This window comes from Anopheles merus, chromosome 2R (assembly GCF_017562075.2).
Source record: "Anopheles merus strain MAF chromosome 2R, AmerM5.1, whole genome shotgun sequence".
Lineage (NCBI taxonomy): Eukaryota > Metazoa > Arthropoda > Insecta > Diptera > Culicidae > Anopheles > Anopheles merus.
Genome location: NC_054082.1, coordinates 1,952,683 through 1,966,381, shown reverse-complemented (window position 1 = coordinate 1,966,381; position 13,699 = coordinate 1,952,683). Strand labels below are relative to the sequence as shown.

Sequence of the window (13,699 nt, the reverse complement as noted above, 5' to 3'; positions counted from 1 at the left end):
GCGTTGATGGAAGCATGTCGAAGGCCGAGTCCGAGTCGCCCAAGCGAGCTGCTGCTGGCCGCCCGCCACCCGCCCCTTCTGGCACGATGCAGAGTCCTGCGCAAAAGCGCACGCGGCAGGCCCGCACGGTTCGGGCGTTTTTCTCCACCACCAACACGACTGGAAGCGAGCGGGGAAGTAGCGCGCACTTCCAGCGGTGAGTGACCGGTAACTCAGCGCTCTGGGTGTTTAGTTTTTTGTTGTTGTTGCTGTGTAAAAGAAGATGTGTTTTTCTCAGATCGATGAGCAGCCGCTGCTGTGATGTTTCGTGGAACTTTGAGCAAAAAACGACTACGCGAAAATGCTTTCAGCGTAGGAATCTAACCCTTCTCACGTGATATTACAATCACTCTCTCGTTTGCACACGGTTCCATTTCCCATGTGTACAGCCTTGTCCCAGGGAGCAGCGATTCGCGTAGAACCGGCGGCGGAGATACGGGATCACCCGTGATAGGTCAGTGCCGTCAAGTGTTGCGCACTGCCCTGCTTCTCCCAGGTGGGCATGCCGTGTTGCAATCGTTCTTGTTGCCTTCTTCCCCAATTTTACACGAGAAATGTGGGTATGGGAGGTTTCGGAAGTGGAGAAATGTATTAAAATCGGACAATGTGGCAAATTCGAATATGCTGCTTTGTCTTTACGAGCGTTCGCACTGTACAAACACACAGATTAAAACGAGATGCGAGCTGGATTTCCGATGTCGTTTAGTCAACACCTAATTTAGAAATTTGTTTCACCCTCGGCACGATGCACGCTCGCCTTCGAACTAACCGCCAAAGCGGTGCGCGTGGAATTAGCGTGTAAAAAAAGCCACATTGCCACGGTTATAAATGGCACCCAGTTTATCATGGCACTGTGGTAATTGACATAATTAATTTTATTTATTTTCTTCCGGTCCACTGTCTCGCACGTCACGTTCCCCGTGGCTCTTCAGTGCACCACCACCAGCACCAGCTGGCTGCGGGTGATAATGCTGGTCGGCCAACGATCGTCTCGCAATGCAATATTATTATTTCTGTCCGGTCCCCTGCCCCAACGCAGCCGGCAAGAGAGGAGTGAAGAAAGTTCTATAACATCTTTATCACTTTTTCGTGTGAGCAGAACGGAACGACGCGAGCTATGTGTGTAGTTGTTGTTGGCTGCCGCACGCGAAATGGACACAACGATGTGCACTTGTGACGACGGTGTGATTTTTCTTTTCGACCACTAAGCTCCGTGGGTAACCGTACGGTAACGTCTTGTGTGCGAGACGGTGTCGTTGTCATGATTGTTTCACGAAATGCTGACAACATCAGCGGTACGGACGACCGTTTCCATTAGCAACGGCAAGCTGATGACAGCGCTCGAGCAGCAAGCAGCAATACTCCACGCGAACCAGTGAGCGCAGCGAGTGTGTGTGTGTGTGTTGGGTAAATTGTGTAACGTGCAACACAAGCGGAATGAGCCGAGGGGATAAAAATGCGAAAAATAATTCCCTTCTGCAAGCTAAGCCAGTGAACAATTGGTACAAGAACTTGCTTCTTTTAAGCAATTCCATCCTTCTCTCTGTACGTGTGTGTGTGTGTGCAAGTGTTAGTGTGTTTTTAATTTCCCACGAATACGGACACACACATACACCTTCAAACCGGGCCCTTCTCCCGGTTGCGCGAAACGCGCAGAACCAAGGATTAAGTGAAAATTAGAGTGGAAAATGTTGCGCTGATTTAATTGAATTGAATTCAATTTTCCCTCTAAACCCTCGTCTCGACTGTTGACAATGGCGAACGGGCTCGTGCGTCACCGGTACCACCGGTGATGACGAAAGCTCTCCGAGCAAATATGGACGATGTACGCAAACCGAACTGAAGAACGCAAGCAAACACGAGTCAACAAACTGCACGTACAGACAGACGCGAGAGATGGACGACGCGCTGTCGCAACAGTGGGAAGAATGTGACGAACTCGATCGACGCTCAGCACGGACAGCAAAAAAAAAAAAAAAACAAAAACCCTCCCCCCTTGCATGAAAGTGCACTGTATAAATATCCATATTTTTCCACCCATCATCTCGGGCCCGTACGGCAACGGGATTTTTGTTTTATTAAGCGTGTGGTATAATTTAGCTTCCCCTTGACTACCCCCCCCCCCGCATGCCACCTGTAAACTAATAATGAAAGAAGAAAACCATCCGCATGAAAACTACAAAATGCGCTCATGCGAAACAGTTTCCCATGCGCGAGAGCCGCGCGGGCAGCCGGGCGAGGGCTTATCGTTGGCAGATTTATGAAACTTTTCGGTTCAGGTAGCGATTTGGTGGATTTGCATAAAACGGTTACATTTTATTCCTCTCCCGCGTCCCGCTCTCTCTCTCTCTTTTTCTCTCTCTGTTATTATTTCTCTTTCGTTTTTTTGTGCTGCTTTTGCAGCGCGACAGCAAAAACATCACATTTAGTCGCATCAAAACTGCTGACATATGCTTTCTGGGCTGGCTGGCTGGTCGGCTTCCCGGGTGGCACACAGCAGGGCGCGGCGCCACATACCGATGTGGGTGTGCAGAAATTAATTTCTAAATGTGGCTTGTAATTGGAAAGAATTATAGCCTGCCAGATGAACTCAACGGGCTGTATAATAAGTGCCTTTAACGGTCCTGGCCTCAGTTTGGTGGGGGGGGGGGGGGGCGGGGGTCGGAAAGGTGTTTCAGATCAAACAAATCTCAAACCCAAGCACCCAGGACAGTACGTTTTAATGACCTCGGCCGGTGTTCTAATCCCATAAATTATGCTGATTATCATTCATGGTGTTAGTAGTGTGCTGCTTTTTTGCGTTTTGTGGAATCATTTTTTGGTTTGTTTGGTGCTTGAACTGTGTGTGCGTGAGTGTGTGTGTGTGGAGATGTATGAATTTGCTGCAAATTCCACAGAATCCAATTATCCCGGGCAATCGAGCTGGAAATGTGTTTGAAAACTACACCAAGGTACCGCAAAAGTTTAACAATGGTTTCCCTCCCCGAAAATAAAAGAATAAATTCCCTTCCCATGTCTTAAAGCATCAAACGCATCGTCGACTTTAAACTTGCTGTGTGTGTCTGTGTGTGTGTGGGAAGGTGGGAAAAAGCTCCGGTTTCGCATGCTCCTCTACCGTGTGAAGCAATTTCCTCCAATTCGGTCGCGAACAGCTGTGGCCAATCATAAACTAATTAACTTTTTCGATATTCATTATTTATTGTGTCGGGACAGGTTTCGCTCCCACTCTCGAGTGGCCCGGTGCCCTGACATTTTGCACATGAAATTAACGGACAAAAATGTCCATCTCTTCGCCTCTTGCCACCTTCTCGCGTACGGTGCTGTTTTTTGTGGCCGGGCGTGTCCAACACTCGCCAGTGGAATTCATTTATGAGTCCAATCGTCCAGGAGCAAGGATGTCGCCCGTCCGACCAGGTTGCGCACCGTTGACCGGTGCCTGTCGTCGATTATCGAGCTCGAGCCTAGCCCCCTTCCCCCCGTTTGAGTGCCATTGCACTCGATGCATCAAATCGTAATCGATGACTTCCATTAATTTTGCCCCACGCACATTGGCACAAGCGGCCCGTCGGTTGGGCCACATTCACCGCCACAGCCGTTCACACACTGCCGGAAACCGGATACACTTCTTCGTTCGCATGTGTGTGTGTGTGTGGGAGAGCATTTGGGCACGGACTTCAATCTGCTCCGGCACGTCCGGCATTGAAACTCGTGGCGCGTCGGTCAGCGCTGGGCCAACAAATGCATGAAATGAGATTGTTCCGAAAGGTTTATGATTTTTTTCTTCTTCTGCTTCTGCTTCTGCTGCCTTTTTGCCGGTTTTGTTTGCGTTCGCGCGTTCGTTTTCAATCCCCCCCCCCCCCCCCCCCCCCCCGGGGGGGCACAGGGCTGGGTGTGAAAAAAGGCAAATAAAGCGCTTGCAATTGCACATTCGCCAGTTGGTGCCGCCTGGGATCAGGTGCACGGCGGCCCAAAAGAGAGATTCGCCCCGTGCTAGTCGGCCCAACAATAACGCAAAAAAGCGCTCAAGCTAACACACTTTGCAGCCCGAAGGGCAATGAAAGAATGGAAAACGAGTCAACAACGGCACACAGGTTCCATTTCCCGTATGACATTCGCGAATATTAATTGCATCAATTTTGAACATCACTCACACGTGGCCGGCATCGCGCGGCGTCCCAGGGCTAGGGTGACGATGATAATTAATGTAATTTTAATTAAATTTGCAAATTCGAAAATATACTGCCCGGGATGAATTTATTCATGAGATGCGATTGATGTACATTTTTACAAGGCGAGAGCAAAAGCTACCAACATGGAACAACGGAAGTGTGGAAGGATGGAATGATGGTTGAATTTTTGCAATATCGCAAACACGGACAACGTGGCCGCAGCTCATCTCGCGACAGTCCGAAGCGCGGCAACATTAATCGATACTTTGGCAGGTGTCGTTGGACCCGTTCCTCCCCCCCCCCCCCCCCCCCTACCAGTCAGTCATTTATCAACGTCCGTCCTAACCTGCCATTAAGTTTTATCGATCAAAGTGAAGCGGTGGTGGTCAACGGTCGGGCGGGTTAGCGTCAACCTGCCCGACCGTTGGCGCAAAAGAATATGATGAATAGTGTGCCGGCTGGATGGCAGGATGGCAGGATGGCCACTCGACACAGCATTCAGACAGCGTTCTGTGCGCCTTTGCGGAGCTGTCCTTTGGTGACAGCGCGGTGCCAAAAAGTGATTACTTTTGCTCTTTCGCCGTGGCGAGACAGCTACTTCAGCGCGTGCTGACCGATGAAGAAACTATCGCACAAGGTCGCCACGTTGGATAAACGATGATGAACATGACGATGATGACGGTGGTGGTGGAGGCGCTGGCTGCGAAGAGAGCAAGAACGCAAGAGCAAGAGTCAAACTATCGATCGACTATGGTAAAAAGGGGATTTTGCTGCAGACTATCACGATACCAAAAGGGCAACCTCGCGGCTGTCATCGTCGTGAGTGAGTGAGTGAGTGAGAAAGCTTAGCTGGGATTTTCTTAAAGATAAACTCATAAACATTTAATAAAGCGAGCGCCAAAGGTCACGGCGATCTCCACCGATTCACTGATGAATATTTCCATACCGCCGTGGTGCCAAAATGCCGACCCACATCATCATCGCATCCCGCACGTTGGTTGGTCGGTCGCTTCTCGGAAATGGAGACGCCTGGTGCACCTCGGTCAGTCGAGTGATTTATTGATTTTCTCTAATTATGTAGCGGTAAATTTCATTCCAGCCCTGTTGATAACTTAATTACGTAACACGTCAGGCAGGTTGGAGTATCGAACGAATGAACAAAAAAAGGTGAACGACGAAGAGGCGACAAAATTGATCGCAATCGGTCGAACCCAGTACGTGCGCAGTATTACAGACAAGACAAACGGGCCGACCTGACCCCCCCCTGGCCATCCAGACTCCGACTCAGTGGTTCACAGTGCCTCACCGAGCTGATTGTTGTGCTTCCGACCGCCGCACACATCCATAACTCACCGAGTGGTTTTATGGCGCGGTGGCCAAACCCCGTTCGAATTTCAGCCCCGTAGGTGCAATGAGTGCGCCGCGCGCAGCGGAAGGATGATGGCGTTCGGGTGAGGTTCCGCTCCTTTTTTCTTCCTCTGCACTATCCCCTTCCAGTTTTACGGGCAGGGGGACACTCTAACGCACCTACTACGCACCTACCCACGCATAATGGGCTCAGTGTGGCCGCGTGGTGTCCCAGGCCCAGACCGCGGCACCGTGGGCCTAGCCGAAAGCAATCGATTTCGATTTCGTTCCAGACCGCTGAGATAAGGAAATTTATTGAATTTATCAATATAATTTTTACTGATCAAATTTATTACAGCCCATCCATTGTTTCGGACCGTCCCGGCGACGAACCGCACGAAATGCTGAACGATGCCTTAAACAGTTGCGTTTCGTGGGAAGGAAAGGTGGTGAAGGAGGGGGAGATGGGGGGATGTTCTCCCCACTACAGTAAAAAAAAAACTGTGGTGTGGCTGCGCTTACTCTACAAGATAATAATGGTACGAGCCTCCTTTTCAGCTCTCTATCTCATTCTCTCTCTCTCTCCCTCTCTCACGAGGGGACAAAAGCGACCGTTTCGATAACGGGCGCCAGGTGGGTGGGGGGCAGGCGCAAACGTATTTGTGAGTGAGTTTGTGCATCGATTGTACTTGTCCAGTCCCTTGCGAAGCGAAAGTTAAACAAAAACAAATTTTAATCGATATTAAATGTGAAAACTTTTTCGATCGTGTCGATTTTCGGGGCTGCCTCGGTTTGCGTGGCTGTTTTGGGGCGTTTTTTCCTCTCCTTCAGTTTCGTTAGCGAGGGGTGGGGGGGGGGGGGTGAGAGACAAAGCCCGCCCGATGTTGCCGTTTCTCCTTCCGTTTCACGCACCCAGCCCAACACAGCGCCATCGAGCAAGGCACATATTTTTATACAATTCTGTTTGAATAGATTGGAAGCACGCTTTTCTTCCGGTGCGTGCGTGTGTTTGTGTATGTCTCACTTCCGGGAACCCACGCTACCTCTCCAGACCACCCATTGGATGTTTTCCCCGCTGATCGGTCAATGTGTGATGAGGGATGTTCCTCGCCCTCACCATTTGCACTGTGGTGTTGATGATTGCCAGCTCCTGCCAGTCCCCGTGCCAGCAAAGCGAACCCGTGCAAAGATAGCCCTTTCCCACTACCGGAAGCGTACCGAGCGTCGCAGTACGATAACGCGTGGCGCGCGAGGAGGAAGCCTGGCGAGGTGAGTAGGTGACGGGTGAAAGAAAACAGCAAAGCAGAAATAAAACCATCACACTAACTTACTACCTACCCCCAACTCACCCTGTCCCCGTCCCGTCCCCCTTGGCCGGATGTAGCCACACCGCTCGCCAGTGCCGCACCGAAGCCGCAAAGAGTTTGGCGCATAAATCAACATATCTGATCGAACAAATTTGACCAACATGAACGCCCAAACACAATCGGCTATCGATAGAGGTGGGGTGTGGAAGGGACGGGACGGCACACAAGAAGGGAATGACGGTGGGTGGTACAAATAACATTGAAGTAAAATGAGAGCACTGGAGCATGAGAGCAGGGGAGCAAAAATTGATGAAAATAAAACTCCCACATGTGTGAGTATGTTGGATGTTTGCTAATTCCTTTGTTTATCCGTCCTATCGATGGTACTTGCAAGGGATAACAAAAGCACTACACAACGGGGGATGCGAGCGAGAAAGAACGATGCAACACAGCATCACAGTACGAGGTTATTTGGAAAGATATGTTTCAATTGTTTGGATGTTTGGATAATACCGAAAGAAAATAAAGAATTTATGATGTTCCATTGTGCATGTTGGCAATTTAAGTTGCAAGCATTACATCAAACGTAACACAAAATAGTTTGGGATGAAAAAAAAAATGCATTAAAAACACAACAGTTGCGTTCCAGTGTGTTGCAGCAAATCAATAACGTTTCGAAAACTGATGGATACGAGGGTTTACACTCCATTTCAAACGTTAAATCATTCATCGACCCATCAGCAAGTATCAATCACTCCGCCCGAACGGGAGTAATGGGCTCACATTTCGGCCCATGCTTTACAAAGTGCATCCGTCATTGTCCTGCCGACTAGGAAACCCTGCCATAATCCCTACCTCCGTACCCTGTTTTCTCCTCTTCCCCCCCCCCTTCACCCCGCGCTACAATGACACTGCTGACTGCTTGCAAGTACATCGAAAATACATCAGACGCTTTAGCGGAACGGATAATTTAGACTTTTGTGTAGGACTGCCCATTCTTGAAAGCTTCGTCCATTCCTTCCCTTGTCCACTGCACGCTTCCGCTAATGGCAGTGCTCAATTCGAATCAAGCCCGGCGATAAACAAAGCAACTTGAACATTGTCGAGCCAAAAAAGAAAGGTGTATCATGGGGGATGATGATGACTGTGTGCCGCAGTCAATGGTAATTGGATTGAAAACGAGTCGGACAGCCGAGCATGACGATGATTAATGCTTTCGCTGGAAGCGGGGGTTTCGAATGAATGGAAGCCCAAAAGCCTACGGTCCACTCACCCGGGGGGGGGGGGGGGGGGTTTGGTTTTTCCTACAGCAACCCATTTCCTTTCGGGCGATTCACAATTGGCGGCTGCACGAAATGGCGTGAGCAGTGTCGAAGAAACTCAGCCGCCAGAGCAAAGCTAACTGCAATTGGCGTGATTTTGTAATACATTAATGATAGGCCATTCCGTTCGGAGCACGATGATGACCGGGTTCGGTCGTCGTAGTGGGGGCGGGGGCAGCCCACTACAATCACTACAATTCGGCGTGTGTGCTCACGAGTAGCTGAGCAGCTGGAGCTTCTGCAGCAACTGCCCGACGTTCCACTGTAGCAGGGCGGGCGTTTTCGCCAGTACCTTGCGGGACGGTTCCTCCAGGCTGTCCTTCAGCAGACCGTAGCAATCGGCATTGTACTAATGGGAGAGAGCAAGAGAGACAGACAAGCAACACCGCAGCAAATATAAGTGACGTGTGTGTGAATCGCGCGTCGAGAGCTTGCTAACGCCACTCACGCTTTGCTCCTCGGGACGGGGATGGTACGCGAGCAGGATCTGCTCGAGCGCGTCCGAGCACAGCTCCTCCACCTCGACGAACTGTGACTTAAGTGGCGTTATCATGACGGTGCCGAATTCGGGCTCGTTCCGTCCCTCGATGAGCTCGCGGCCCAGCACGAGTGCGGTCCGTCGATTGGCGTACCGGTTCCACAGGCAGGACTGAAAGTTGTGCGTCAGACAGAAGACACCGAGACAGCGCAGATTGTGCGACTCCATCGACGGATGCTTCGGGCTCGCCGCCGCCCGCTCCATGCCGGGGACGTAGAAACAAGTGTCCACTTGTGGGAACAGGTGCACATTCATGCGCTGCAGAAACTTCTCCAGCTCTTCCAGCGTGAATGTCCCGTCACCGGGTGGCAACACTTCCGGTGCCGGTGCCTCCTCGAGGAACAACTTTTTCGTCTGCTTCTTCGCGTGCTCCTGCAGCGCCAGTCGGTAGCCTTGCGCCGTGACGTAGAACACGATTTGCAGCGATTTGGAGGAGAGCGTGACGGCCGTCGTAAGGTTGGCGCTGGAAAGAAGTGCAAATTGAAACAGCGGGCCCGGCGTGCGACCGAACAGTAAATGGGTTTTTTCCTTTCTCTTTCTTTCCTTCGCTCTCTCCACTTACATCCTGCCGTGGCGTCGCATGTCCCAGTGGACAAATGGAATGTTGCAGTACTTGCGCGCGGCCAGCCCGTACACGCCCAGCCGGTCCGTGGTGAAGGTTAGCAGCCGTCGCTCCGGATCGTACGATTGGTTGCGGATTGGCATCGTTGCCCATCGACCCGGCTCGTGCTCGATCAGCGACATCGCCTCCCGCTCTTCCTGCCCCTGCTGGGCGTCCGGCAGTGCCATACTGTCCCGCTGGGCCGTGACACTGCCGGCGGACTTTCTCCGTTTGCGCTTCTTCTTCTCGTCCTGCGCCAGCGACGCCTCGCTCACCCCGGACAGTGTGCGCGTTCGGCCGGCGCCCAGCCCGAGCGGGTACTTTTTCGTCGTCCGAATCTCCAGCCACCGTCGCCGGGGCTTGGGCTGAACCATCGCGGAAACATCGTCCGCCGCTTCCGCCTCCTCGCCCGGGACCGGCACGGGCGGAAAGTTGGGCTTTTCCTTCTCGCGCAGATGCTCGAGCAGCAGCAGAAAGGTGGAGAACAGTTTGCACAGCCGCTCGGTCGCATCATTGTCCAGCATTGCATCCGTCGATTCCATTCGCCGCACGAGTGCCTCCATTTCCTGCATCAGCTCGGCTGTGATGGCGGCCTCCGAACCGTCGTACCTGTCGCCCACCACAAGCGGCTGGCAGAGCGGCACGGGTGGATGCAGATAGTGGGCAGTCTCGTCCGCTGCTGCCAATGAAAATTGTTGCAATTTTTCATCCATTTCCTGCGCCAGCAGCGCGTCCGTGCCATCCTGCTCCTCCGTGTCATCCGTGCCATCCGTGCCGTCGCCGCTGTCGATGTCGGAATCGATCGGAAGGCGCATTTCCGACAGCCCCGCGTCTTGACCGTCGGTGAGAAATTGCTCGTACTTGCGCACCAGCCCGTCGCGTGCCAGCTGCTCCCGTTCGCGTGCCTTCCGCCGGGCGGTCCGCTCCGTCAGCAGGGCGTACAGCCGGTTCAGCTCCGCCCGGAATCGATATCCTTCCGGTACGCGCGGCAGCAGGTGGTCGCGGATGAGGTAGTGCAGCCGCACCTCCACCGGTATGTCCATCAGGCTAAAGTCTCGCACGACCTTCGGTTCGCCGGCCAGGGCGCGGGACAGCCGATGCTCCGGGGCGGCAAACAGGAGCGTCGCCTTGTGGGCCTCGATTTCGTCATACTGCAGGTGAAACTGTTGTACCTCCGGGGCGAGCTGGATAAACTGTTCGCCTTCCTCCCACCGCTCCCACCAGCAGACGGTCGGCTCCTCCCACCAGTGACAGTGGGCCGGCAGTTGGAGCTCAATTTTAATCAACTCTTCGGGCTCCAGCGCTCGGTATGCCTTTTCCGTCAGCTGCAAACCGTCCGGAACGTTGGTGTAGATGAAATCGGGCCTCGGCTCCATCGGCTGGGGCAGCCTGTCGAACCGGGCCAGCTTGAACACGCCACCGACGATGGCATACTCGCGCAGGTTGATGTAACCCGGCCGGAGGGGACGCGCTTTCGGCGATACGCTGGCTAAAGTGTCCCAAAATCGATCCGCTTCCTGCTGCTCGAACTCGGCGTCAATGTCAACCTCGGTCTCGTCGGTAATCACCGCTGGCTCCGGCTCCGGGACCGGTGGCTGCTTTGGTGACTTGCCCTTTTTACTACCGGCTTTCGGGGCGGTGGCGGCGGCAGGCTTCTTCGTGTCTTTGCCCCCTTTTTGAGCTTCGAGCGCTTCCGCCTCGGCCTGTTTACGACACTGCTCGGCATCGTAATCTGCCCGTAGCTTCCGCAGCGCTGTCAGCCGCTTCCGCTTCACTTCTTGCCGTTCGTTCCACTCCGCTTCCTGGGCAGGGATCAGCTCCGCCGTCGGCTCCAGCGCTGGGATGGTGTGCGTCGGGTCCATATTGCTGTGGTGATCGAACTCCAGCCACATTCCACGGATTAGGCAGTCCTTCAGATCCAGTGCCGGGGGCCGATGCAGCACCAAACTCAGCGGAACCATGTCGATAACTTTCATAAGCTGATTACTGGGGATCGGGAAGCCGGGGAAAGGGGGAAGATACAACGATGAGTCCCATACAGCCGACGTTCACATGCAAGCCCGCGTGATGCTTACTAATCGGGTGCAAGTGGAACCGGACGAAAGCTCCACAGATACATCGACAGCACATCGTCCTCCTGGAAGTGGAAATCACTCATCACAGGATCCAAAGTCCTTTGCGAGACAGTCCACACAAACAACGAGAGGATTTAGCTGGAATGACACTACCGAATCCACTTCACCGACCCTAACTCACTCCATATCCCGGCCGATGTTACTGCCAATGCGAAAGGTCATCCTGTCCAGCGAATCGCTAATGAACTTCCGGATCTCGTCCCGGGCGAGCGCGACCTCGGCGGGCATCGTTTGGTGGCGCGGGCCCTTTCCTTGAACACTGTCCTGGATCGATGCCAGCACGGCCAGCGCCTCCCGGACGGCGGGCAAGTAAAGGCCGCCTATGTTCCGGAAGACTTCCCTCAGATCTTTTCTCGTCGTTCGCTTCCGGCTCGGGTCTTGCGTCAATGGGCTCCGTTCGTCCGCTGCCAGCGTCCAGCTGACCGAACTCTTTTCGAGCGCTTCCTGCTGAAAGCGCCACCGGTACAGCGCCTCGCGCAGCAGCGGCGGGCTGGCCGGATCGGGTGCGGTCCGGCAGGCCAGGAAATCGGTCCACTCTTTCCGCTCCGCCTGCTGTCGTTCGTGGTCGAGCGCTGCCTTTTCGAGCCCTGAAGATCAGAGTTAGTTATTGTCCTGACCGGGGACCGAGTTTGTTCTGCTGACCCACGCGCATCTTCTCCCCATTAAAATAAAGCCCACTTTACTTACTGCGAAAGAACTTGACCGTCTCGACGAGCAGCATGCGGCGCTGGTTGTATTCCTTCAGCTCGAGGGCCACCTTCCCGTGCAGCCGGGCCTGCTCCTCCGCATAGCGTTCCTCCTCCGCCTGCCGCAGGGCCTCGCTGCATTCAAAGAAAACGCATACACACACACACAGAGAAAGCAGAATTGGTGATAATTCAAATCATAACAAACATGGCCGGGGGCCAACACTGTATCGCGAGAAATAATTACAGCAATTCTTCCGGCGAAACTTTCGGACTTTTGGCTTTCTGGAAAGAGCAAGCGAACAAGCGAAAAAAGGTCGTAAAAGTATGCGAGTGCGAGCGGCCGGATTAGGATTTATGATGGAAAGTTTCTCACTCACCTTCGGCATTGTTGGGGGGAACGACGAACAAACGGAGCGGACGGAACGACGAACAAACGAGCAAATAAAGAAGGAAACTGGCGCTCGCGCCTGCTTTGATTAGAAGTAACAATGCAATCTCGATGGAGCGTTGGAAACTTTCTACTGGCAGACGGCAAAACGGCAAAAAAGATACCCTTATTCGAGACTTTTCGTGAGCAAAAAAAAAAGGAAGGAAAACGGTCCGACCAGATTGGTTGAATTCTTAAATAATAGAGAAGTTTTCGATAAGCGAAACAATTGACAACTTCATCCCAAGTTGAAGCAGTTCGGCAAGTGGCCTTGTGGTTCGATTGCTCCGCCAGGTGTGTTTTCTCTCTCTTTCTCTCCGGCCTTCGCAGCAAGGGGGGAATTGTGGATAAATTAGACATACAAATAGCCCACCCCCCGACCCCCGTGGCAACGGTCTGCGCTGCACTCGTCAATAACATCCGTTTCCGATCGGACGTGACTTGGGTGCACAACAAAAAAAAAAAAACATTCCCCTCGACGGCACACAAAGCGCGTCCGGGATTGTTTCTTTTAGCGAACGGCGCCATCGCAACACGCGTAGCGATTACACACCCAAACACACGTGTGCTAGCTCTGTCGACGATACGATTGCGTAGTGGCATGTGTTTGTTGTGCGTTTTGAAGCTACATTACCGGCCGGATCGACCCGCTTTGGCCCCGTTTAATGCGATCGATCGAAAGAGCACCTTCAAGGGGAGGGATTCGTTCGCCCCTCGTGATTGGAAGGAATCCCTCCGCCGTTTGATGAACTTGGTCCCTCGGGACATCTCACTTGCTGAGTGTGTGTGTGTGTGTGTGTGTGTGTGTGTGTGTGTGTGTGTGTGTGTGTGTGTGTGTGTGTGTGTGTGTGTGTGTGTGTGTTGTTTTGTTTAGCGCAGCAAACCTGCCCAGAAAGTGTGGTTCATGAGGTTCATGAAAACGAACCCAATCGCACTAAATGTACTTTAGATCGAAGCGAGTAATCCTTCCGTGGGGAAGTCGGGCGCGCCTGTGTGTGTGTCTCGAGCATCCCCGTGGGTCGATCCACGTGTGCGGCCCAAGATGATTTCATAAATGATTCATGGAAAGCACATAAATATAATCCAATCAGTGTCCGGCATGGTGGCCCAAAACCCGAACCCCTG

At 52.9% G+C, this 13,699-nt stretch overlaps 1 protein-coding gene across 1 annotated transcript; it reads right to left on the bottom strand.

Annotated features, from left to right (window-relative positions):
* Positions 1-5,885: 5,885 nt before the first annotated feature.
* On the bottom strand, positions 5,886-12,666 carry LOC121590199. The gene is made up of 8 exons (XM_041909657.1): positions 12,525-12,666; positions 12,392-12,429; positions 12,146-12,279; positions 11,580-12,045; positions 11,399-11,497; positions 9,285-11,309; positions 8,633-9,185; positions 5,886-8,533 (listed from the first exon to the last, which is right to left on the bottom strand). Exons 1-8 carry the CDS (start codon positions 12,531-12,533, stop codon positions 8,396-8,398), a joined length of 3,462 nt encoding a protein of 1,153 aa, XP_041765591.1. The 5' UTR covers positions 12,534-12,666; the 3' UTR covers positions 5,886-8,395.
* Between the last annotated feature and the right edge of the window lie 1,033 nt (positions 12,667-13,699).

Coding starts and splice junctions, on each gene's coding strand:
- LOC121590199 (XM_041909657.1), bottom strand. Junction 12,046..12,145: donor GACGGTCAAGTTCTTTCGCA/GTAAGTAAAGTG, acceptor TCTGATCTTCAG/GGCTCGAAAAGGCAGCGCTC. Junction 11,310..11,398: donor GTTCCACTTGCACCCGATTA/GTAAGCATCACG, acceptor CCCGATCCCCAG/TAATCAGCTTATGAAAGTTA.